Source organism: Salarias fasciatus, chromosome 1 (genome assembly GCF_902148845.1).
Source record: "Salarias fasciatus chromosome 1, fSalaFa1.1, whole genome shotgun sequence".
Classification (NCBI taxonomy): Eukaryota; Metazoa; Chordata; class Actinopteri; order Blenniiformes; family Blenniidae; genus Salarias; species Salarias fasciatus.
The window spans coordinates 32,780,957-32,808,666 of record NC_043745.1 but is presented as its reverse complement, the minus strand read 5'-3'; the positions used below and the strand labels follow the sequence as shown (position 1 = coordinate 32,808,666).

General features: G+C 43.7%; 1 protein-coding gene across 1 annotated transcript; it reads right to left on the bottom strand.

The window, feature by feature from the left end:
- Positions 1 to 51: 51 nt before the first annotated feature.
- Positions 52 to 4,830, bottom strand: LOC115387668 (up-regulator of cell proliferation-like). The gene is made up of 2 exons (XM_030090527.1): positions 4,821 to 4,830; positions 52 to 4,706 (listed from the first exon to the last, which is right to left on the bottom strand). Exons 1-2 carry the CDS (start codon positions 4,828 to 4,830, stop codon positions 52 to 54), a joined length of 4,665 nt encoding a protein of 1,554 aa, XP_029946387.1.
- Between the last annotated feature and the right edge of the window lie 22,880 nt (positions 4,831 to 27,710).

Below are 27,710 nucleotides of genomic sequence, written 5' to 3'. Positions count from 1 at the left end.
ATATTCAGAACTCATAACCTTTTGTTCTTCTTTCTTTGCCCAGATTGTAATTTAATCAGTTTTCATGTTGAAAGCTTCTTTCAGGCCTTTCATTGCTTGTTCTTTTGTGATCTTCTTCCAGGCCTCTGGAACATCAGCTGGCTTTGCCTTGTATTCTTCAGCAAATCTTTCATTGTACTGTGCCAGAACATACTTCCAGTAGTCAGAAGCCTGGATGGTGTTGTCTGGAGGAATGAGCCACTCTGGATAGAATGTTCTGTAGTCTTTGTAAGGATGTGACTTCCACTCAGTGTCTGAGTTTTTGAAGGTAGTATCACTTTGTACGTCCGTCGTACAAAGTGCTACAACCAGCTTTTCAGTGTCAACATACCTGTATCTTCCAAGACCTTGAGGCCGATGAACAGCAGCATGATGTTCTTTGTGCTCTTTTCCTCCAGCTTCACAGGGAACTTTACAAAATGGACACTGCTGTCCACAGCCAAACACACGCTGGAAAAGTTGATCCTGTGGTTTGATTGAAAGTTTACTTAAAGTCTCTGAGATGTTTTGATTTTGTGAAAATTCACCTTCTAGTTGTTCTTTCAGTTCATCCAATGCCTCCTTGAAGCTGTTGATAAATGTGTGGCAGGTGCTTTGGATTGTAAACAGGACAGTTTTTTCATCCTCCTCTGAGATTGAAATGTCTTTGATCAGAATTTTTCGCATGTTGCTGGTGAACTTTGTGATGCTTTCTGTATTGTCTGGTAACTGAACGTCATTGTCTCCTTTTGATGCTTGTTCTGTGGCGCCTGAGATTTTTTTAACTATGACCAGCAGAATCTTGGTCTTCAGTTTGCCCAGCGTGTTGTTCTCTGAGAGATTTTGTTGAATTTGCTTTAATATCCAATCCTTGACATAAATTTCATAGCTGCAAATATACTTGACAAAACTGTCAAACTTATCTGTTTCTAGCAGCTCTTTCTGAATGTGATACTGGAAATAATTACGAGAGCTGTACTCTGCAGAGTGGGAGCTGGTCAGTATTTCATCCACAATGTCTGTACAAAGAGATCGGTTGATGTAGTCATTAACAGCAGGCTTGATGCAAACTCTGACAAAATCCTTTGCTTTGCGTTGGCCTTGGTCCTTGTTTTTGTATAAATCCAGAAAGTCAGTCAGGTACTGATCTTTGTGCTTCTCTAGCAGAGTTTTTGGATCATGTCCTGACAGAAATTTTCTGTGCATTTTCTGAAACTCTCTTGCTGCAATGCCACAAACATGAAGCTTCAGGTCAATTTCAAACTGTGTATTTGTTTTTTGGCCTTTGCAGCTGTTTTTAAGGAAACCATCAAGTTTTTCCAAAAGATAATTTGTAAAAGACTCATGGTAGTCTCCATTTGTGCTCACTTGATCAGTTATGAACTGTTTGCAAGACTTTATGATATTGTCTGCAACATTCTGCAGATCTCCTGTAATAAAGTGTTTCACCTTTTCTATAAAGTTATTGGTATGCTCTCGCTTAGTTTTGAATTGATCGATTCCCATTTCCTTTAAGTTGATGTCATGCAGTATCTCATTGACATTCAAGTTTGAGAAATTTTTTCTCAGCTGCTTCAGGACATTTGCTGCAACATTTTGCTCTGTCAGCCGAGAAACGTCTGCTGTGGTTTTATCCCACATCTCTTCAAACTCTTGCTTCAGCTCTTCATCACTCAGTGAACGGTCTTTGCAGTCACTGAGGAGCTTCATGACCTGCTCTTCAATCACTCTTCTGTATTCTCTCTGTATGTCCTGAACCTTCTTCCTGAAAACTTTCAGCTGAAGTGCACAGTCCAGTGCAGTACCCACAGAAAGCTCAATGTTACAAGCAAATTTACTGATTCTGTTGAAAAACTCGGCTTTGTGTTTTTCAATCAGGTTTATGTGTCTGTCTTTCCTTTTGTAGTAATCAGAGAGCTTCTGCTTCATGAGAGTTTGTTGCTTTTCGATTTTGTTGGACACTTCTGTTTTTTTGGACACAACCAAATTGTACCAAGTGTCCTCTTGAGATTGATTGTCAGTGTTTAGGATCACTACCTCTGCTTCTTTCTGCCAGCTGAGGATTTCCTTTCTGAACTCCCATTCCCACTCATTGAACTCTTTGTTAAGGTTGTCATAGGCATGAGCCACAAGGGTGTTTCTGAAGCTGAAGATGAAGTTCTCATATTTCACAGATTTCCAGAGACTTCTCATCCACTCTAAAAACTCTGGAATTGTTGAGGGTTGAGCATTTCTGTCTTCTTTCACTTTCTCCAAGAGATTTCTTTTGAAATCTGCTACAGCTTCACTGTAACCAGTGCTCACTGCTGCCATTGGTGGGGTTCCATGCCAGAGTCCAGGTATGTTCCAGTTGTTTTTTTCGATGTTGTAGTCCAACACATCTGTGAATGCTCTAATGTGTGGTTGTTTTTCCATTTCAGCTGCAATCACAGTCATTTCATTGAGCTGATCCAGGAGATGTTGTCTTTCTGGCATACACTTTGAATGAGCTGAAACTCCACCAACATTCTGATGGACAAAATGACAAATAGATTTTTTGCCAATCAGCTTCATTCTCAAGAATGCATGAGCTGTGATTTGTAGGACATCTTTCATTTCATTTGCACTCTCCATTGAAATGTTGACAATAGCAACATCACTTAAACCAATGACAAAGGTTGCCAGCTGGTTGTCGTGCTCATAACTGTCTTCTAGTTGTGCCAAATCAGAAGATTTCAGGCCTTCTGTGTCAATGAGAACTATGAAATCACAATCCAGCTCACTTTTCAAATCCTGTCCAACTTTGAGGAAAAGCATATAAGCTCCTCTGGTGCATCTCCCACTGCTGACAGGAAACTGCACTCCAAACATGATGTTTAGGAGGGTTGATTTTCCAGAGCTTTGAACACCCAACACGCTCAGCACCAAGAGTCTGCTTTGCCCTCCAACCTTTCTGTGTACCTCCATCAGCACATCTGTTATCCATTTCTCTGGGATGTTGGAAGCATCTCCATCCAAGAGCTCTAAAGGATATCCATCCAGCAGCATCTCAGCAGCCAAGCCAGGGAGACCAGATATGTCATAAGTGGTTTCCTGTGACTGTATGGAGAACTCATAGATCAGCCCCATCTCTCTCATGTAATGCTCTATTCCTAAAGAGCTGGCCAGCAAAGCTTGATCCAACTCTGTGATGCGCTTTATATCCTTCTTTCTGCATTCTTCTTTATATTTGTGATGCAGTTCTGACAGTTTTTCTCTTGAATCTGTGTCCAGTTTCAGTTTCATCCACTTCAGAAATTCATTCCTCTTCACTTTGTCTTCTGTGGAGACATTCTCAATAAAGGTCTTCATTGCTTTGCTCATTTCGTGTTTTATTATTTTTTCTCTGATTGATTTTTGCTCATCTTGCAGTTCACATTTATACTTTTCTGCACTGGATTGATCAGATACATTTAGTCTACACTCCTCCTTTTGTAGTTTTGACATCCTTTTCCAATCCTCTCCTTGGAGAGGAAGTTGTTGCTTCTTGTAATTTGTATTTCTATTTCCAATGCCACTGATGATCTCCTCAGCTGCGTTCTTTTGTTTGTCTGTTTTGTTCTCGTCCACAAAAAATCCAAGTTCAACAGCTATGTCCACCATATTTTCAATGCTAACTCTGGATCTGATACCTGAGAGAGAAGTCTTGATGGTTGAGCAAAGTTTTTTTGACAGCTGTGCTTCGTTCATTTTTGGGTTTTTGACTGTCACACTGGTATTTGGTATTTTTAACTCTTCTACTGTTGTTTTGACAGATGTCATGTCCTCGCTTTTGCTTCCATCCTTGCAGTTCACAACCAGGAAGAGTTTGTTTTGCTCATCTTTTAGGGACATCAGAGTTTCATGTTCATCTTGTTCAGCTTTGTCCAGGAATATGAATGTAGCATTTGACACTTGAAACAGAAACTGAAACTCTGCAGATGACTCACAGATGTCTCCTCGCAAATTGGCAAAAGCCACTGGTTCTGGAAATACATCTAGATTTTCTTTCCCACCAGGAAGGTACCAACAAACCTCGACCAGTCCATTCGCTATTACTCTCTTGATTGATCCTCCCTTCATTTCTCTGTGTAGGAAGATGTTATGACTCTGTTGGCCATAGCTGAGGATCTGATTCAATAACTGGGACTTGGATAAACTGCAGTTTTTCAGCCTCACAAAAGAGTAGAATGGTATATCTGCTTGTACAATGTTGTTCTCAGCAAACCCCTTTGAGTCAGATAGGTCTTGTGGACACCATTCTTTAATGATGTCTCTCAAAGCCCAAAGCATTAGGGTACTTTGACTGTTGTTGCTGGAGGGGAGCAAGAGTGGGACAGACAGTTGACACATTGACATCTTGAGGGCCATTTCCTGTTGCAAGAAGTTGTCAGCACAAAGGAAAAGAGCAACAATGACATCAAGAGGGTTAACCTCTTTGTCTGCACAGCCATTGTCAGTGTCAAAGTCAAAAGGATCTAAGTTTTCCTCTTCACAGGTTGGTAGTTGCATTGAATTCCTGCATTCAGCATTGATTTTGTAGAGATTTCTCAGAAAACACCATGGTATTTCTTCAAGAGATGAAGCTGTTTGATTATATAAACTGTTTTTGTTGATCTCTATAAGATGCTGAGGGGTCAGCTTGTTGGGATGATATTTCTCCAGTCCAAGTTTTGACAGAAGTTTCAGTGCTGTCAAAGAGCAAAAGAAATTTATGTTGTGAAATAATGCAACATTACAATCCAGTATCACTCCAAATTGTGGAATACCCATATCTGTCCACATTCCACAAAAACTGCTCTGACACTGGGACATGGGTACATTTCCCCCGCCTTTTCTTTTGTGTGGGCAGAGTTCAGGCCACATGACTGTCAAGTTAATTACCAGTAGACAAGGCAGACATAGCAGACATCCCTTCCATTATCCAAACAATCCATAGTCTTTTTTTCTCAATGTTCATTTGTTCAGCTTTCTCAAGAAACCTATTTTGTTGTTGCTATGGTATAAGTAAGTAAGTAAGTGAAATTTATTTGTATAGCGCTTTTCAAAGAGCAGCCATCACAAGGTGCAGCCGTCACAAAGTGCAGCCATCACAAAGTGCAGCCATCACAAAGTGCTTCACTGTGGCAAAGAATCATGTAAAGATAAAGCTACAGGGATAAAAGACCATATCAGCAGACCATAATAATGCATAAGATAAGAGATCGTATTAACAGTGCATACATAGTACAGGGGTGTCCAACCTTTTTGGACCCGAGATCTACTTTTCAAATTGCAAAGCCCTCAGGATCTACCTCGTCCAGGCTGGGGTGGGGGGTGCCGGTGGTGGTGCCACCCCCGCAGCCGCACCACTGTTTCTCATGCATGAAGCGCTGCGTGCGCACACGCACACTCGCTCGCGTGTGCACACATTGCTCTCTTCTTTCTTTTTTTTACTGCACAAACTTTTTTTTTTCCCTGCACCTCGCAGTCTACCTGGTGACACTCAATCGACTGGTTGAGCACCCCTGACATAGCACATAAGATCAGAGAGATAAGAGGAGAGATCAAATAAACAGTGCATAACAGCCAAGACAGCGCTGTGTCAGTTTGGACCAGAATGCTTTTTGCATCAGAAATGCTTTTTAATGCTTTTTGAAAGCATGCACTGAGTCCAGGGAGCGCACGTTGGGAGGAAATTCATTCCAAAGACGAGACACGGTGGATTTGAAAGAGCGGTCACCCCTAGTTTTAAAATCAGTCCGACAGACTCTCAGCAGGTTCTGCTCAGATGACCTAAGGCTTTGATCCGAACTGCAGGGCTTAGTTAAGTCAGTGATGTACATGGCAGCCTGGACATGTAGGGTTTGAAAGATCAGCACTAAGATTTTAAAGTGGACATGGTACCCGACAGGGAGCCAGTTCATAGTGATGTTGCTTTTCAATCCTTCGATGTCGGCTCTTCCTATCATTGTGAAGCAGAATTCACCAAGAGTTGGATTGTTCACCCACTAATAGGGAACGAGAGCTGGGTTTACATCGTCGTGAGACAGGTTAGTTTTACCCTACTGATGATGTATTTGTTGCAATAGTAATCCTTCTCAGCCTGAGAGATTTCTGAACAGGTGTGATGTGGGATCTCCTTTTGCTGCTGGTCAGCAGCGTCACAGCTGAGTTTTGGGCATACTGGAGACGAGTCAGCTCTTTCTTGTTGAGGCATGTGAACAGGCTGTTGCAGTAGCCCAGCCGTGAGGATATGAATGCATGAATGATCATTTCAAGCACATTCTTGGACACCATGGGACTGAGCTTAGTGATAATGGGCAGCTGGAAGAAACAGTTTTTGACCAGCTGTCGTGAGTGGTGGTTTTGTGAAGTGATTACTATTGACGTTATCAACAAGGAACAAGAAGGAGGTTGATGTTACATCATGAACTGAGTTGCCTCTTAAACTGGCTACACAGTCACAAATACACTTTTCTGCACAAAATAATGACTTTTGTTTGACAATCAAACTATAAGCTAATCTTTTAAAGATTAATGAAACAGATCTTTTTTTTTTTACCATGATACAAACTACAGAATGTGATATTTGTAAAATAATGTACAAGATATTTTTAATACCTGACATGATTTATGCAATTTTATTTGATAAGATCAAACAAGCAAATTCATACCATCTTTAAACCAGGTTTGATTAGACAACAAACAGATTTCTGTTTAATTTGTCTTTTTACATTATGCTGTCATTTTTATGTCATTTCTTTTCATGAATTTTGACTTATTTACTTTTTTATTCAGATGTGTGTATTCACACTGCTACAACAATTGTGTTGCCCTTCTGGGATAAATAAATAATTCAATCAACAAGTCAATCTGCTCATCCATTTGTATGCACGTATGTATTGCATTGCAACAAAATCTGGATCATTCCATTCCAAGTATTTTATTGTTATTCTGAAGATTATGAAGTATTCACATGACAAAAACATGACACCACCAGCAGCAACAACAATCAATCAACTCAATATGAAAAAAAGGAAACAGACTGTAGCCCATACAATTATGCATAAGAATTGATACAATTTCTATGTTAAATTGTGTGTGTGTGTGTGTGTGTGCAAGAGCGAGAGAGAAAAGACAACCTTCTGCATTGTGATCTTTTCAAAATGTTCCAAAAGACAAGGATTTCATGCTGTTGGACATGAAGACTGTTGTGCCCTTTGACCCCCAGGGGGTGGGGGGGCTCACAAGAGCACGGAGCATCGCGGCCACACATGATGACTGTGTGGCCCCCCCTTGTGGTTGTGGCCCTAAACAACCGCATAGAGTGTTTATGCCAGCGGCTGGCACTGATAACGAGGCTACCTCGTTATTGATTGGCTAAAGTAATGTTGGTTTTACAACGTCCAGAGTTGATTAACGTTTATTTTCTTTTTTTGATCACGATAAAAACAAAGCTGCTACAGCTTAATAACGCCTTTTCTTTTTTTTTTTAGCTTTAATTCATTTTTGTTAGTAATGAAGATCTTCCATACAACCTTTAAGTGAAATATTATAAGCTCCTTTAAAGGAGAGTCTGGCATCAATCATGTTACTTGAGCAAGAGCGTGAACAAGAAAAATTTCCATCTTTTGGAACATTTTATAAAGACCAAAATGCAGAAGGTTCTCTTCTTTTGTCTGATACACACACACACACACACACACACACACACACACACACACACACACACACACACACACACACACACACACACACACACCTTTACACACTTTTGTCTTTCTATCCTCGTGGGGACCTTCCATTGACTCCCATTCATATGTAACTCCTAACCCTAACCCTAACCCTAACCCACACCAAAACAAAGCGTAGCCCTAAAGAAATGTTTTTGCACTTTTACTTTTTTCAGTAACAACAACATGGTCAAGAAAACACTGTTTCCCCTCATGGGGACCCAAAAAATGTCCTCACGAGGCAGGTCGTGCCAGGTTTTCCTATGCTTGTGGGGGCCAAATGTCCCCACAAGCATAGAAAATCCCACACACACACACACACACACACACACACACACACACACACACACACACACACACACACACACACACACACACAAAGCAGAAATTAATTTGTCTTATGGTAACAGTTTGTGGTCCAATCAGAGCTGCTTTAAAAGGTGGTGATAATTTGCTTATAATTTGCTTGGTTTATCTTTTCATGAATTCTTTTTTTTGTTGGCTCCATCGATCTCAAAAGATCATGGGGGAAGCCAGGGCGAAGTTATGGAGGAACTGAGATGCCCAGTTGACAGAACCCCCTTCTCAGCCTCGCTGGTATTGTCCAACGGATGGGTCAGGCCCATATGGTTGGTACCAACTTGGCTACAGGAGTTGCCGGAAGGTGCCGCAACGCGAAGACCAACCACCTTCGAAGCTTCATTCTGGATTTTTCTGTAGTCTCCCTTATGGTGCATTCACACCGGACGCGTCGCAAGCGTCGTGAGCGGCGCTTTTCTATGCAAAGTCTATGGTGGACGAGCGTCGTGGAGCGGCGGGCGGCGGGGCGGCGCATCAGGAGCGTCATGAGCGTCGCTTTTCCAGCGTTTCGAGCGTCGACGCCCACGACGCTCGTCCCCGGCGTCAAGAGCGTCGTGAGCGTCGCTTTTTGAGAGTTGGGAAAACTGAACTTTCGACGCGCTGCCGCTGAGCGTCAACCAATCAGAGACGATCCCTCCGGTGCTACGTCACTACGAGTGATCCGAGCACCGATGCGGGCCGGCCAGTGTTGCTAACTTGACGACTTTCTCGCTAAATCTGGCGACTTTCCAAAGCCTCTTGGCGACGTTTTTTTGTCAAAAGCAACTAGCGACAAATCTAGCAACCTTCTCTGGTGCTCTGGAGACGTGACAGGACGTCTCGTTGCTGTCGTCAATGAGCAGCGAGTGCTGCGTGAGTCCCTCCCCCGTCCCAAAGCGCTCACAAGCGGTCAGTCTCAGCAGCGCTCCCTGCTGCAGTCAGAGCAGAGAGGAGCAGAGCAGCCAATAGCCACTTTTCCGACGACGACGCGGTCTAGCTTTATTTAACAAATAAAGCCAAGCCGCTCTCCTGATGCGATCCGCCATAGCTGGAAACAGAAATCAGCCTCCAGCGCGCCAATTAACTGACGTGCATCAAGAGCGTTGCGAGCGTCGCGAGCTTTGTGACCACCCGGTGTCAAGCGTCGTGTTTAAAGCGTCACAAGCGTCAGCTTCGAGGCGTCCCAAGCGTCGACGACGCCCGCGACGCGTTCGGTGTGAACGTAGCATTAGCCTTGTAACGACCGTGTAGGTCCCTGCACATTTCAACCAGCAGGGGTGATTAAATGTTTTCCTGTGCTGTCATTTTAATATACCAGACTTGGTTTACTGGGGTTATTTAATCAATGGGCACTTTTTGTGTCTGAAAAAACACATGAAAAGAAATATCAGGACATTTGTATCTGGGGGCGGGGAGGTTATTTAAGGGGGAGGCAGCGCATGGGAAGGAGTGATGTCACATGCCGTCCTGGAGGAACTCACCTACCGGAGGAGTGATGCCGGGGAGCGTTTGCCAGGGGGAATCTGCGCCGGAAGGATTGTAACTTTGGGCTTTTGCATCCACTATATTAAACGATCACTTTTCCACGGAGCTACCGGCTCCAGTCCAGTGTAGACGGGGGCGGGGGGGGGGGGGGGGGGGGGGGGGTGGAGGGGAGGACACGTAGGTGGAAAAAAAGGTAACGGAGCAACAGAAAAACAGAATCCACAGATCAGAGGCGCTGATCTAACATGTTTAACAACGTATGATCATTAACCATATTGCTAAAAAGCACAAATAGTAACAAAACAAAGGATAAAATAACCAGCTCTCACCTTTAAGCTGGAGTCTCCTCTTTTTTTGAATTTTGAATAGCACAACACTTCATATTGATTTGACCAAGCCAGCGGAGTTTGCTTTTGTTTTTTCAAAGCAGAACTATGCAGCTTTTTTAGCTCAATAAATGTTTTTCAGAATCCCTGTGGGGGTAAATAAAGACTTGTCACGTTGATTCGCCGGTCTCTCCACTCCCCCCCGGGGTCTGTGTCCTGAAAACAGCGCTTGCAATTTCAGAGGAGCAGACCCGACTACATTTTGCGACAACAAACCTGCTTTATGGCACTCATACGGGAGTACAAGCACGATTACAAAGCGCGTAAAACAAACATGAAACAACGCCACCCTTAGGTGCTCACGGATGGCAGAACCAAAAAGACAGGAAAAACTTAGTCTGACTAGCGGAAAAAAAGGAAACGGGAGCGGGAGGCTCTCTGCACGCGGGGCGGGGGTGGGTGACGCGGACAATGTTTACGACAGTGAGCTTCCACAGGAGACCAGTAGGGGGAGCGCTAAAGCAAATCTTGCATATTTCTCCTTGAAGCACATAATAGACTAAAAACTTAACGGGACTTAAGGCAAGATTTGTGAAAAACTACACATGTATTTCCAGTTTATTCAATGCTATTGGGCCCTGAAGCATTAAAAACCTAAAATAACAGGCCAATCCGCGTATCTGTCTGTTGCCTTATACAGGCTGTGTTCGCCATCCGAATTTTCCGCGCAATCGTGGGAATGTGACGTAAATTGACGCTGTATGCGCGTTGCCGACAGCTCTTGAACAGGAAGAACATGGCCGCCGTGGACACAGACTCACTTTGTTGCTTGTTTATGCACTGTGGTCTTGCAGTAAACTGGGCTGGAGAGAGGAGGAGCTTTGGTGATTAGAGGGCAGATGATTGTACTGGTCAAGAGCAGGGCCGGCCCGGGCTTCAGGGGCGCCCGAGGCGAGCCCGAGACGAGCGCCCCTCAGGAGCGTGTTTTTCGAGCGGTCCCAACAGCTGCACAGCGGGGCACATGGAACACAGAGCGTCGTGGCGCCCCTTGTACGACCGCGGCGCCCCCCTCGGGACGTGGCGCCCTAGGCGGCCGCCTAGTTCGCGTATGCCTAGAGCCGGCCCTGGTCAAGAGTAATTAATTGCCGCCAACCACTCAGTCGGTCACCTGAAGGGACGTGCATCTCGAATATTGGGGACACTGGGGGGGAGTTTGGACATTGGGGAGCCTTTTGAGTTTGTTTTCTGTCTTACCGCGTTGTGCTGTGTTTTTGGTCAGAGTTTGAAAGGAGGAGCACTCAGGCGTCAGATTGCTGGCTTTCTGTTGGAGGGGTTTTGTTAGAATAAATACTGTTTTGTTCCAATCTTAAGTTTTTTGTCTGCCTGTCAATCACCCCTGCTGATTGGTGTTATCCACCTGTGACCTCTTAAAGCGTTGTGGCAAGATAGTCCTGAAAGTGACAGGCAAATTGTTACAGCCTTTGTCACTTCCTCGCCATTGTGGGACGACTGCTCTCCCCACTGAACCACAGTCACCCTCTCACGAAATAAAATTACATAAATCACATATTTTATTTAACTGACAATATGGTAAAGGACTACATTGATATAGCATTTTTTAACCTACACTGACAGAGCCCAAAGCACTTTACACTGCATTATCACATTCACCCACAAGTGGAGGCTTCTGCCATGCAAGGCAGTCAGTCCATCCACAGGACTTGAACTAACAACCTCCCAATTCAGAGACCACCACTCTGCCCACTGAACCACAGCCACCCTTTGGTGTCTTTACAATTTTGCCTTGTCGGTAAAATGCATCAAACTGTTTCATTAAAGGTATAGTGGAGGATGTTCTTAGCCCATGAATTAGGAAAGTGAATCTGAACTATTGGTCCTCCAATATGTCAATCACACTGGAGAAATGCTTGTGTAACGCCGTCAAGCGCATTCTTTCCCGTTATCTGCGCATGCGCATTCAGAGTGTTTATGTAGCCCGTGAGCTTTGGTTTTAGCCAGTCATTGGAGCGCGAAGGAGTTCACCGTGTACTTCCAAATGGCAGAAATTCACAAGAGGAAAACTGTGCACCAAGTTTATGAGAAGAAGAGAAAGGCCTTGGGAGAAAGAGTCCCGACATTTGATAGACGTTTCCTCGGGAGGAGCAGTAGAGCAGGTAGGATGGTCTGACGCATGCGCGTTTTTCAAAAAGCGAGTAACAGACATTTGGCTTCCATTTTTCGAGAAAATCGTCTGTTATGCCTTTAATTTTTAAAAGATTTAGGTTGTTTTGAACATCAATCAGGAGTCTTTAAAGCATAGAAGCGTATTTGTGGTCAAATGTAAGTGATTTTAGTGACAACTCGGTCTGTGACTCAAAATTAATTTTCTTTTGGCTCATTAATAGCGTCCGTAGTAACCACCATTACAACAACAACAAAATGTAGGGTTTGCTGAGAAAGCTGAAAGAAGATACATCGAAACTAAAAAATTATGGACCATAAACATAAATCACAAGGATACTATGAAAATAACATGTATATTTGTCACTAGAAATGTTATTAAAATGAAGTACAAGCTATCTTAAAGTATAGCAATTACCACTGAAAATAGAAGGGATGCCCACCATGTTTGTCATCATGCTGGGGATTAACCCTGTAGTTACATGACCTGAAGTCTGTTCACAAAAAAGACAAGACAGGAGAAACTTATCTATACCACAATATCAGAGCTGTTTCTGTGCAATGGCTATGTTTTGTGCTGTGGATTCATGTAGAAATTACACAATTTGGAGTGAGACTAGGCTGAACATTCACACTTGTGTCAGTTTCAAAAAGGCAATCATCCTCATGAATAAGATATATTAGGTAAGTCTTTCCTTACATGCCCAGATTCCATGCACAGCTAAATGGCTGCTGACTACATTTCAATTCTACAATGTGGACTTTTCTGCAGTTTTGAATAAAGCTTAACCATACTGCTTACCATACTGCCATGTTTTGTTGAGCTGAATCTGGACATATATTTTTTTTAATTAAAATACAGAACAATCAGTTTGTCACTGCATAATAGTGTAAGCACAATATTTCAACATGTGTCATATACCCCTTTCCCACTGGCCAAAAAACCCATGTTAACCCACTAAGTCATGGCAGTGTGAAAGGATTCGACCCGCGATTTCGACCCGGGTTGTTCACCCTGCAATCGACCCGGTAATTTCCCGGGTGAGTTTGTAGCGGCTTTTAGTGGGAGGGATTTGACGCGATGACGTTGATGGAGTGTGCCTACGTTCGGCTGACGTCACAATTGTGTGCCTGTAACCACGGCAATAAGTCCGACGCAGAGTGCTCGGTGTGGAGGTGAAGAGTGGAGAGCTTTGTTTTTGCATTTGGACACGATTTTTATCAATTTTTCCTGAAGATGGCCCTGCACTGGCTGGACGGCGAAGTGAGAGAGCTCCTGATGATCCGCGGCGAAGAAGAGGTGTGCGGGCAGGTGACGAGGACCGTGAGAGACACGGCAATATATGCCAACATTGCTGCGAAGTTGAGGGAAAGGGGCATTGTGAGAACACTGCAGCAAGTTATCAACAAGTTGAAGGGGCTTTAGAAGCAATACATGTTGATAACGGACAAGAGGAACAGGAGCGGGATGGGTCGGGTGGAATGGAAATTTTATGACCTCTGCCAGAATATATACGGAAGTTCTGCCCTCGCCAACCCCGTCGTGTTGTCCAGCTCCATGTCCGCGCCTGCGGCCTTCGCCCTCACATCGTCCTCCGATCCGAGCAGCCCGGCGGCCGACAACACAGACTCTCCAGCCACGTCTCAGAGGGACACGGAACAGAGACAGTGCGGTACTCTCCCAGGGTCGCTAACCACCACAGGGCTACGGCGACTCTCCGGCGTGGTCCAATGGGTCTCCGAAAGTTTGTCGTTTGCTGCATTACAACAGGAGCCAGAAGTTCGACCAGATACTCAAATGTCGCCCGAGACATTCGGAAGTGGGCTTTCCATTGGCCGTCGTCGAAACGCTCTATTGTGGACCAGAAATTAAGTGCCCTGTCCCGGACTCACATACGGCGAACAGCCGGAGCTGTAGCGTCAATGCTAGCCATGATAGCGGCTATGTGGGCTTGTCTCCTCCGTCTGTGGCTTCTGCGTCTCTCTGCCATTTCAACTAGAAAGTCCACCCGCCATCTTGTCAACTGCGCTTGAATGCGGTTCAATGCGAGGTGCGCCCGGGCACTTCTTAACAGTGAAAAAAGCCAAAAATACAGGAGAATGTTGGTCATCACGTCCGCTGCTTCCATGTTTCCCCCCATTTGTCACGTGTCTGGGCGCCGTCGCACTGATGATGTCATCAATGTGGTGGCATCATCTTGGCGCGAAAATGCAGCCAAGCAGCTGAGCTGAAGGCGGAAAAGACCCGGGTTTTGCCGGCAGTGGGAAAGCAGTCAAAAGGCGATTGTTAGCGGGTCGACCCGTGTTTAAAAAACACGGGTCAACCCACTAGTTGCAGTGGGAAAGGGATAATAGAGGTAAATTCCTTTTTTCATTATTTACTTGTGCTATAGGTGCAGCTAGGGCTGGGCGATATAGCAAAAAAAATGATCACGATTTTTTTTTTCATATCATTCAATCTCGATTATAATCACGATATGTTATATTGTTTTTAAACCAGTTTTAAAGCATCTGCACTGAAAACTAGAACTATAGAATAGTTTAACATTTTATTAACAAACCAAGCAAATAGCAATGCAAATTAAATAATATAAGCATAGAAAAATATAACAACAATCTCACTGAACAGTGCAGTAAATGGAAAAAAAAAATCTAGCACCAAGATAATAAAATCTTGCGATGCATTGTTTTCTCAGTAAAAAAGAAGAACTGAACAATTGTTAGTTAAAGTGTGACAGTTTACAGCCCTGAGGATTTTTGTTGCTATAAAAGATTAAAAAACTAAAGAAAACGCCTGGTGATAATGAAGGTGCTTTAGAATATAAACATTATTTTCAAGTTATGATGCTAAATATGCTGCTGCCATCATTAATACTTGCATCAAATGTACAAAATTTAAAGAATCTAGATTGGACAGATTAGACTGTAACAGTACATACAATAATATAAAAAAATAGACAAAAGTAATCGTTTTTCTCCTCTTAGAATGTTGCTCGTATGGTGCAGTGGCCTGAAAAGACGACACTGGAGTCAATATTCGACGTGTAGTCAATATTCGTGTTAAGATAAATATTCTGGTTTCTGAAACATTTGGAATAACCCCTGGAGATCCTCATTCAAACCACGGCCACAGGGGACGCCATGACTGCATTTGCACTTCATGCCACTAGGTGTGCTGTTCAACCTTGTTTTACACAGACACCACAGAAGAAGAAGGGTGCTGCAGCGCTGCAGGCTCTGTGCATGCTGTTAGAAGAAGAGCGTAAGCGGCAAGACGTGATAATATGTTCAATGATGCGATGCACCGTCATTTTCAGTAAAAGAGGAGAACTGAACTGAACGATCGTTAGTTAAACTGTATCACAAGTAGTTCCTGGACTCAAAAGACCAGATTCCTTGCGGATCGGTATGCTAGCAGTGGTGTGTTAGCAGAGGTGCGGGTGGAGCAGCCTTTCCTGTCAACAGCAGCCTCATCTTTAGAGGATAACGCCGAGGCATGGCTGACTTCATCTGCTTCGCTGCCCTCAGCTCCACGTTCAGCTCCATCTCTGTTTACTTCTCAGACAACTTACAGGCGGAAGCTGAGCAGGAAAAAGTCGACTGTGATTGGCTGTGTTATGCACATTTCTGCCATGTCTGATTGAGTAAATGTGCTCTCAGCTGATCACCGTGATCGACTGGAAATTAATCACGATCACCAATCACGATCATATAATCGCCCAGGCCAGGGTGCAGCTAACATTTTAGTCCCAGTCATGTAGATACTAATGACAATTCAAGTGGTTGACATTTTCTTTTGTTCAAATCATTTGTCAAATTTAACTGAAATGACAATTTATTTTTGGCATTTGCTGCTGAAAAAATGTGACTTTGATGCAACATTTACATTTGCTTCCACTCCCACACTTCAAGGGGCAGGAAAGGTATGTTTTTAGACTTCCTTCACATTACTATATCCACTATCACATCATTTTATTTCCTCAAGTTTTTTTTTTCATTTAAGTATCTATTCAATCATATTGGCAGTATGCAGTGTACCGTATATTGTTAATTATACACAGAGGGTAAAAGATGAAATATTCTTTATGTGCTGATTAAATGTCCCCATACATCTCCACCATAACATGTAAATTATCTTGATAAGTCATGGAATTGATAAAAATGAAATTTGACTGCAGATTGAGACCACCAATTAATGTCAGCATTTACTTAATTGGATGTGTTTTTAAGACCAACAATATTTAAAAAAACTTTTTTTTTTTCATTGAATGTTTGATACCACTTTCTTTCTTGATTTTATTTATGACTGATGGCATAAAATCTGTAGAGTTTTGGGGTTATTTTGACCACATTAATTAATAAATCCACATTATAAACACGTTGGTTTACCTGCATGCTCTTGTCCTTCTGCTTCCCTTGTCGACATGATTTCTCTTGTCCATCAACTTGACAATCTAAAGGTGACAATAAAATCTCCTTAGATTCACAGAAATACTGTTTAAAAAGGAAACTGTAACTGTGGCGTATTAACCTGTATTCATCTGACATTTAAGACAGACACATGAGATGTTGATCTATGACAATGAAACCGGATTTACATCCACCATGAATATGACAAATATTCACACTTCCTCAAAAAGGTATGGGAAGTGTGGTGTTGGGGTGTGGCCAAGCTTGAATGTGGGGAGGTGCTAGAGTTGGTGGGGGAGAGGAGTGCAGGAAGAGATATTTGCGTTCACCTGTGGATAATTATTAAATGTTTCTTCCTCCTTCCTCTCCGAAGACTTAAGGAGAGCTGCTCCAGAACCAGAGGTGACCCATAGAGAGAGTTTCATGAAGAACTGGGCAGACGTCAGCAAATGATGGTCTGTCAGGTTTTGGTGCTGTTGAGCAAACAGGTTTTTGTTTGCTGCCTGGAGGGAAGCCCGGGAGGTTCTCCAGCAAATGTGCTTTTTGTTTTGTAATTTTCAATAAAACTAATGGAAACTGAGACCAGACTTTTGTACTCCCTGCTGCAGAACCCACGGACAAGTATTGAACTGTCACAGACGGGTTATGTAGAAATTTTCAGAAAACGTCTACAATGAGATTAGATTTTGGGAGTGATACTGTTACACCCTGCACAGCCGCGGCCACATATAGGTGCTCGGTTTTTGTTTTTGTCTGATTTCTCTATTCAGGTGGGCAGTACTGGGGCTGTGTTTATGGAAATATGGACCTGGCTATAACTGTAATTGTGTTCAGCTGTGACTGGGAGTGGAGATCACTTTCCTGATGAAGAAGGCGTCTATTTAAGCAGACCTCAGACTCCACTTCAGTGCTGGATCGTCGCTCAAACTACAGTCAGTTTTTGTGATTTGTGTTTTTGCTCCCGGACACCTGTATCTGTGATTAAAGCATTTCTGCTCTACTTCTAGTCTGAATTGGCCCAGTCAAACCTTCCTGCTCGACCTGCCAACCTCAGCTGCTCGCCTGCTCTTGTGGATCTCTCTGAACATTTGAGTCTCTGAATTGCCCAGATCAGCCAGTATCTTTCAGAACTGCTTCGCCTTCCTGCAGAAATTATATTCACTGGCACCCAACTCAGGACTGTGATCTTCAATAAATCTGTGTTTCAAACACACACATCTTCGTCTGCCTTCCGCATCTGAGCCTCTCAACTGCCTCTGAACACTTGCGGATTGGGGAGGGAGTCGGTTCTCTCCAAGTGCTTTTCTACTTAAACAATGTTTTGAATAAAATGCAAACTGTAAAAAAAGAATAATAACAAAAAACACCACCAAGCAATAGAGTTGAGGCATTTTGATGGCATAGCATCAAGCTGTCAAAAAGCTGAGGGGAAACTCAAGACTAAAGCATAAACCCTCAGATCTCTCTCCTGAGTTACTTTGAACCAGATGAGCTTTATGTGGAAAGTCTCAATTGTTTTGCTGAACTAAGGAACTGATCAGGGCAAGTTTTGATCAGAGAGGAATTCAAAAATCCAACAAAGGAGGTTCATTTATCTTGTGCTGAATATAGAATGGATAAGGAAAGCAGCTTGATTTTATAAAACCCCAAAATGTTACCAGGTTAAAAAAGCAATTTTTATTTTGACTATCCAAACTTTAAATTTGTCTTTAGCTTGATTTTTTTTATTGTGATACTTAATTGTGATTGTCTCATGCATATGACCCTTTTCTCTGTTTTATAAACTAATTTGTTTCAAACTACTGTTAAGGTTTTGTCTTTTTAAACATTGAACTGAAGTTATTACATTTTAATTTGTTAATCTGTTCTTTTATCAATGGTGACGCGTTTTCAGCAATATTTTATGTATAAAAGTACTTTTTTTTCCTGTGTTCAGTGTTAATGTTGACACATCATGATGTTTCTTTAACTCCTGTGACCTTTTGAAGTCTCTGTTCAAAAAATTGTTTGAACAAGTTTGTTTCACTTTGGCATTTTTATTTTAAACATAATCAAAGGAACATTGCAATACTTTATGGAGCAGTTGTAAACCATCAGATCACATTAAATCATGTGAAAGCATGATACAGTAAAGATACACTGGTTATCATGACACAATATCGTTCAGACACAAACTACATAATAATTGCAACCACAGACAAAACATTTCAAAGTTGAAAAGCCAATAATATGAGCAAATAAGCCAATATTGAAACTTACCAGATATCAGGTGACAGAAAACTCTGCTGCAGCATGTGTCAGCTCGGACATTTACTTTACAAACATAAATGGAAACGTCAATATTACTGTAACCAGTTCCTTTTCATACTCCTACGAAATAAACCTGATCAACAGTTCAATCAACAGGAGCTTGATGAGATTTGAGAGGAAGAAAGAAGATTGACCTCTCAAAACCGAGAGAGAAACATAAAAAAATTGCATCTTTAATTTTAGTCAAGCTTCTTGATTTTTCTCATAACCAAAATAACCACTGTAATTTTTCATGGATCAATTGCAAAACAAACCACCAAAAAAAAAAAAAAGAAAAAAAGAAAACAGATCAAACTTAAAAATAACCTACAAATAAAGATACACAGCTTGTTATAAAGTATCTGACAAACTAAAGAAACAACGAAAAAACCTATTGACAGTAGAATGACTTCAACCTCCACCTAAACGTACCTTGTTTGAGATGACAGGAGACTTTGCTGCCGTCTGTGAGAGCTCTTATTTATTCAGCAAAGACTTAATATCTAATCCGCTGGGGAAAGCAGTTCCCTCCTTCTTTTCAAGTTATCAAGAGAAAGTGTGTCATCTCATGCCATTTAGCAATCTGTCGAATTGGGTGTTACCCCTTTCTTTCACACTCTCTCTCTCTCACTCTCTCTCTGATCCCTGAGGTTTGTGATCTGAAGCCTCCTGCCTTGTGAGCGGAGCATTTCTGAGCTGATTCACAGAATCAATCTGTCTGTCCTCTCCTTTTCTCTCTTTCTATCCCCTCACCCCAACTGGAATAAGAGAAAGCCAGTACCTCTGAGCCTGCTTCTGCAATGGTTTCTTCCTTTTAGAGGAGAGTGTTTCCTTTCCACAGTCACTTATACTTGCTCATGTGGAACTGTTGGTTTTTTTCTGTAAAAGTGTCTAAAAATGAATGTGTTATTGGCGGTATATAAATAAAGCGGAATTGAATTGAAGTGAATTAAACTTCTCAATCAAAAGCTACAAAACCAGGCTATCTTGAGCAACACTCATATGAGCAACCAGGACAGATGCGTAAGTTAATAAGTTCCACATTTTGATGAATCACAGCAGACTTGACAGCAGCAAAAACCACATATCATTTTTGACCTATCGATAATAGCGTGTGCGTACGTGCGGGCGTGCAAGTGCGAAGTCCACTGCAATCAATAAAAGACGATAAATAAATAATAAAAACAATAAAACGGCAACAATTTAAACAGGTCAAGCAAGGTCTCAAGCTGTGGGTCAAAAGTACAAGGAGATAAAATGGGTTTTACAGTTTTTCTCAAATCATAAACACATTTCACATGAAGACACAATTCACAAAACAATCCTCCGTTCTCATAAATCTAAACACATTTTTCCTTGCTAAAACACAAGTTGCAAAAAAACTCTGCTCGTATTCTCAAATGAAAGCTCATGTGATGCAAAATGCTTGCCACAGGCAGCAATATTTGAACACAATGAACATACCTGGTGTCATTCATTACACACAACGACTCAAAATTGAAGACACCTGTTGCTAATGCGTCCTCCTGGACCACCAACAGCACCATCCTGGGCCCGCACATCCCATTTATGTGATCATTTGGGACAATGTCTACTTCCACAGAACAAACCAAATCAGAGAGTGGTTCACCACCAACAGTAACCAGTTTTTAAAGGTCTTTTTGCCACCCTGCTCCCCTTTCCTAAACCCAGTAGAGGAGTTCTTCTCATCGTGGAGATGGAAGGTTTATGACAGACAACCATACACTAGAGAGAACCTCCCAAGGGTGATGGAGCTGGCTTGTGTTGGCCGTCCAACAAGGGCATTACCAGGGGGTGCAGGGGTGGGCAGTGCCCCCCGCGCATGCTCTGAACCCCCCCTCTCCTCCCGCAGCATGTGATATCCCATTCATATGTGTCGCGATTAGTACGTAGTTAGTAAGTACTTGTAGTGTCCGCTCAGTCCCGCCCTCCCCCGCTCCGACTGCCTGTTTCAGTAGCGCCCCCCCCAGTCCGACGCTTAGTATCAGTAGTAACACCCTGAACATGTTTTCAAGAGCACTGTTGTGTGCAATAGATTCTGTTTTTGCATTGAGCTGTGTTACACTAGTGTACATGCAGTATTTTCTATAGATTTATACTCTTCATATGAAACTCACAAATCTAAATGCCTAATCCTCAGAGATCTAAGAAGATCTGTTACTGTAAAGTTTCTAAAATATGCATTGGCAGTTATGAAACAGAGAACCTTCTCACAAATTGAGCATTGTGTTTTCAATTGTTTTGCTGTAGTATGTAATGATGTGTATAGTGTTTACATTTTTGAAAGCTTCGAGCTGCTCTTTTGGTGTGAAAGTTTGAGTTTTGAAGCGAGAAGGTGTGGTTGTGTTCATGTAGCTTTAGAAAAGGGTGTTGTGTTTAGACATTGGGGAACATGGAGGAAAAGTTTGTGAAATGTGTTTTAGCATTTCAGAAAAACTGTAAGATAAGCTTTGAAACTGGGCAAGGAAAGGGCTTGTTTGAAGTCAAACTTTCAGGTAGCTCGTTTTATAACTTCGGGGCAGTATCATGAAAAGCTCTGCCCACTCTGAGATTCCCTTTGGACTTTGATGCTAACAAAACCAGATGATCATCTGACCTGAAGCACTGAGGAGGTGCCCGAGCGCCCCCTAATTAGGGGCCTAACAGCAAACATTTCAGAGATTGTCTAATAATATGCATTATTTCTGACAGAATGTCCTGATGCTTACCATCAAATTAATCAGCAGAACCTGGGCTAACCGAATATATAAGCCATTATTATACACCCCAAACACAGCTCAAACATGAACTAAATGAATTATGAACCATATTCGTGACCATGTCAACCCACTCGCTGAAATATTGATTATAGAGCTATAAAACATGATACAATTCACACAAACAGCCTCTCGTATGAGAGCTGAGACTCCGTTGATTACAACCACGGCACTCAAAGCCCTCTAAAACCACAGAATCTGCCAGAAAAAGAACACAGAACAGCAAACAGCAAGATCGCTTTTTCAAACTGCGGTAAAAAAAAAAAAAAATCGCCTCTTACCTGGACTTTTGGCCGTATATAGTCCAAGTTATGCGTTCATTGCAATGGTATGTGTCTACAGCCGGATGCTGCACGAATATGACCCTACACTTTCAGCATCTAAAAATGAAGTAGTTCACGTTCATTTTTTACTTTTGTTAGTGCTCAATAAAAACCTCCTCTTAACCATCCATCATAGGTCACTGCAACCAACAAACCAAAAGAAAATTCTTGAACCTGGGTGAAGCAGATTATACAGCGTCTTGTGACATGCGCACAAAGTCTCTCAAGGAACTTTCAGGTCTTTAGCTCTGCAGCAGCAGTCCTCAGCACGAGTGTTTTTATCTGCTAATCCCTACTCAGATAATGTCCCAACATCGCCATGATACGCTGCTGAAGAAGCGGCTGCTCCCCTGACCCGAGCACCGCCGCGCCGAGCGGCATGTCTCGGTGTGAGCTCTGCTCCATGCTGATGTTTCGAATTAACTAGTGCCCTTGTCAACTTGTGACCAATAGATAACTGAAACATGTAGTAATTCTGGAGAACATCGGTTATCGACAGTTACAGCGAGTGTATACGTTTAAAGTCTTTTGTGAGTCTTACTTTAACAATTGCTGTTGTCAGCAGGTGTTTACACAGACCTCCGCCGTCATTCGTTAACACGAGAACCAGTTAATCCATAACACCAGCCGGACGATGGCGCGTATTCTGCCACGGAGCTCTTTATACAACTTGCTGTTTCACAGTTTGCTTCCATCTCACCTCTCCAGTGTTTATCTCGGGGTTTTTATTTAAAACGTTTTTTTCAACCACCGTCGTGTTTTTCTGCTTGTTTTTGACTGTCCTGCTTCCCGTTTACTGCGCACGTCATCACATCATTAAGTACAGGGATCCCCCGTTTAATCCGCAATGCTGCCCCGTCCCCGATGCCCTCCACTGTGCCGTAAAACCGGACTTTTCAAATGAGTGCGAACGTGAACTGCGTGTGCCACTCATTCTTGCCAAAGTGAGCGGGGCTCTCGTTCATGTTCATGATATGAAAACTGAATCGCTCAGTTCGCAGTTCACTGTAAATATGAAAATATTTCAGTGAAAGCCGTTCATTCAACTCCTTCATGCACAACATTGCCGGAGGCTGCACGAATATGCCCCGCACGAATACGGTCCTACTGCAGTTTACGTTTTAAATTAGGTTAGGGTTTGGGTTAGGGTTGTAAGTATATTTAGAGTGAAATCACCAATTTAAAACGTAAATTGCGGTAGGGCCGTATTTGTGCAGGCTCCGGTAGGTGGCGCTCTCTTTAGAAAGTGGCCTAAAGTTGCCGGAAGTGTAGGGTCGTATTCGTGCGGCAGCATCCGGCTGCAGCCATACCCTTCTCGTTCATTGGCTGTGTCCGAATGTGCACCCTATTCCCTACATAGGGCACTACATAGTGAAGACGCGGTCCGGGCAAGATGGCGGACTAGGTCCACACTTAGTTGGGAGCTCCGTCTGCCTGTCCCAACTTTTTGCTCCAGAACTTGCTTTCCAACCTGCAGGTGAATTAGTTGGATGATTTAAAGGACCTAACGTCTTTAACCAGAGATGGGATACTTGGACTCGAGACTCGGACTCGACTCGGACTCGAGTCACGATTTTATGACTTTTTGACTCGACTTGATAAAATCAAAAAAAGACTTGGTCTTGCTTGGACTCTAAGCTCAGTGACTCCAGACTTGGACTTGACTCGAATCCTTTGACTCGACGAGTCACGTCAAGTCATAATAGTCATTTTAAAAGTGCGATGTATGAATCATTTTTATTTTTTATCGCTTCATTTCATGGGATCGCAGTGGCGAGGTGCGCCTGCGTCGGGAGCGCTTGTTTTGTGCCGCCTGGACCACGTGCAACGGGCAGAGTTCGTTCACTTTATAGATATCTTATAGAACACTAGGTACCTCGTCTCCGCTGCTGGCCAATGAAGTCGGACGTCTGCAGAGGTCGGCCATCTTTTTACGGGAATCCGGCTCGCTCATAACATCGTGTTGATGAGACATAAACTGCTTAACAAGCTATAACTTGCTCAAATTTTTACCGATTTTCAAACGGTTTGGTTTGTAATAAACATCAAATCTCTGTTAATGACATGACATATGTTTGATGAGTATGGCATGCCTTAAATATATATCATAAATATATATCATATTGTAAATATTCATAATATTCTTCATATTAGGCTCCATGTTCAAATCCTGACACTGAGACATATTTATAGCACTTATGAATAATTTAGACAAGCCATACATGTCCATATTTTTAGTTTTGTGTGAAAATATGTTAAGACGTGGCAGGGCTGCAGTGGAGGCTGAAGATGAACAATTTACCCACCTGAAACTTCAGAAATACTTAAATCTCATGAACCTCATTATATTGAATGTATTATATAATTTTTCATTAATATATAACATTAAACAGTAACTTTCCACATTATTAAATCTATTGTGAATGTATAATGTCCCCCCCATTGATTATTTAAATATGAAATAGTGCACCAGAAAACACATTGTTTAAAAAAAAAATTTAATTAGGCATTGTAAAAACTAGGGATGTGCGAGTACCGATACCAGGTATCGGTATCGGGCCGATACTGGCCTTATTTCAAGGTATCGGGTACTCGTGAAGGCTACCGATACCAGCCGCCGATACTCACGGCAAGAAAACCCCACGCGTAGTGAGCCCTCCTCACCAGCAGTTGGCGGTAGTGCAACCAAATGGGATGCAAGCTGCCAACAAACATGAAAGAGGAAGAAGCTCCACTCTGGAGCACTGACAGGCGCAGGGCTGCACTGCAGCGGGCTGATTCTCCATGAGTCTCATCCAGAGCAGAGACAACAGGAATGAATCCAGAACGGCTGCTCGTCTCACCAGAACCGCCGATGTGGACATTCTGTTATATAAGTGAAAACGAGCCGAGCTTTGCAGAATGCTAACTCTGCAATGCTAAAATTGCTAAAGGAGGTGCGCGATGTTGTTCATTTACCACGAGTAATTTGTTTAAACACCTCAGGGCGAAGCTTGTGGACGAGAGTCTGACGCTGCTGTGCTGGAAAAAAGAAAACCCCGGCAGCAACTCGACGGAAACTCTGCAGAAGACCGAGAAACTGAAGAGCAGAGATCCGAGTGCAGCACAAATAACACGAGCAACTCTTTAAACTCGGGGGTTGTTCTATCTTTGACTTTAGTTCATAAAAAAATCATTCAAATTAGTACATTTAAAAACCTTAGTTTATGTAAAGTGTAAAACTCAGAGAAATTGTTTTATCTTGCACTTAATTTCATTTAAATAAGTGCAAACTCAGTTGCTTGTTTTATTTTTCAGACTATTATTTTGGACTTAAACATAGTGGCTGGGCTGCCTTTTTATTGGAAATAAAATTCATTTTCAAAAATAATCTCATTGCATTATTTTAAATTTTATGTGTATAAAGTATCGGTATGCAAGTATCGGTATCGGTGAGTACTGAAGATGAAGTACTCGTACTTGGTATCGGTCTGAAAAAAAGTGGTATCGCACATCCCTAGTAAAAACATATGAAAGGAGCTCAGAAAGTCTTGAGTCAAATAATGGAATTACAGTCACAATGTAATTAGGTAAACGAATAAAAGGCAACTGAGTCAATCTCTTGATCAATCAATTTTTATATAACTCAGAGTCACAACAGCAATTACCTTATAGTGCTTTAAGATGTTCCATTAAAAAAATTCAGTGAAATAAGAGTATAAAAGTCTGCACAGATCACCAACCTTACATTGCGTTCCACAGAAACTCTGACAGCTTTCTCGTACAAAGATGGCCGACCTCTGCGGACGTCGTGGAATCTGCCGTGAGGTATCTAGTGTTCTCTTTCAACATTCGTTTCGGTATCTCACTATGGGACACGCCCCCAGCGCTGTTCCCCAGAAGCAATATTACACTAAGCCAGTCCTGACTGGCAGACTGACGTGACGTCGGCTCCGCAGGGAGGGGCCTCCCCCTGCTATAAGAGCCCCGCGTCGACGTCATCTCCTCAGTCTTTCACCTCTTCTCGCTCCCAGAAGCACCTCTCAGATGCGTTTTGTGGCTAGACAGGCTAGCTTTACCGTTCGCAGAGCGAGCTCACACCTCGGTCGCCGAACGCTACCTGTTCTCCACATTAGCAATCTGGGATTAGCAGACGGTCTGTCCCCAAACAGCGGCTGCTATAGCTTGTTGCAAAACTCGCTAGCTACGGAGCTAACTTGTCGGAGTTTTTTACCGCTTCCTCACCATGGACGGGACAAAACCTCCGACCAAGACCTGCACATGCGGAAAGAAGATTTCGGGCGCAGATACCCACGCTGCTTGCAGCGCTTGCCTCGGGCTGCAACATGCCCAGGAAGCGCTCGCACTCCCGGCTTCTTGTGAGCATTGTGCACGTCTTTCGCTGAAGACTCGCCGACGCAGGCTAGCTCGCCAGGCTAGCCTGTCGGAGGTGGACCCTATGTTAGGGGTAACCATCCCCCCGACACAGGTGTCGCTGAGTTCCCGCGAGGACACCATTCCCGCGGGAACGAGCTGGGGCGAACAGCTCGACGCTGTGGCCCCGCTCACCGACCCCGACGACGACGCTATCAGCCTAATGGCCGAGCAGTGCGACTTCGGGGCGGCGGACTTCGAGTCCGGGGACGAGCCCGTCAGCCTCGGCTCCGATGGAGATGAGGAGGACGACGGGCCGTTTAACCCCTCTCCGGCTGCAAAGCCGATGGCGGAAGACAGCACGCGCAGCGGGTCCCCAAACCCGGCCGCCTGCATGGATTTGCACGCCGTCTGCCGCAGAGCAGCTGCAAAGCTTGGCATCGCGTGGCCTGAAACCCCCGCCGAGACCACCACGTCTCGTTATGAGGGAAAAAGGCTCCCGAAAGCCAAAGCCGCGGCCAGACAACTGCTGCCAGTCTTTCCTGAGTGCCTGGAGGAGGCGACCCGGTCGTGGAGCAATCCACTTACCGCCAAAAACCCCGTCCAGGGAGGGTCGGCGTTAGACTGGGACAACATGGAGGAGAAAGGTTTTTCCCACCTTCCCCCTGTTGAACCTCTCGTGGCATCTCACCTCCACCCCAGCCTGAAATCCACCATGACGGCAGCGGGACCCTCCCTGCCTTCCAAGGCCGAATCTTTTCAGTCTTCCCTGACTGAAAAGGGCTACAAAATGGTGGCGACAACGGTGAGAGCACTGAATGCTTCTTCCCTGCTTCTAGCCTACCAGGCTGAATTGCAGGACGAGATGACGTCCTCACCTGCGCCAGACCTGTGGGACGAGCTGTGCGTGGTCACCGACCTCTGCCTCCGTCTTCACAGGAGCGCTGTTCAGGCTTCGGGACGAGCCATGGCTCTCATGGTTACCCAGGAGAGAGCCAGGTGGCTGAACCTGTCCAGCCTCTCCCAAAAAGAGAAGGCGAACCTCCTCGACGTGCAGGTGGACCCAAAGGGCCTGTTTGGCCCAGCCGTGGCCACCATGCAGAGACGATGCGAGGAGAAGAAGAAGGAGGGAGAAGCACTCCAACTGTGTCTCCCCAGAAAGATGCCTCCCCCTCCTCCTACTGCACCCAGACAGACTTTTGCGCAGGCCGTGGCCAGGTCGGCCTACCGGACCCCAAAACGTCAGTCTCAGCCGACAGGCCGTGTTTCCAACAAGCCTCCTGAGCTGAAAGGTGCTTGGCTGAAAAAGCCTTCTGCCACCAGTGTGACGTCAGGGGACCAAGCTGGCCCTCCTGCCACTCTGGGGGCCAAAAAGAAGCGCCGCGCCACCTAGAGCGCAGCCATCGAGGGGGGAAGACGGGCTCCGCCAGACGCCAACGTCGTCCCTCCCGAGTCATGTTCTGGCTCACATGTTCAAGGCATGTTCCAGCCCACGGA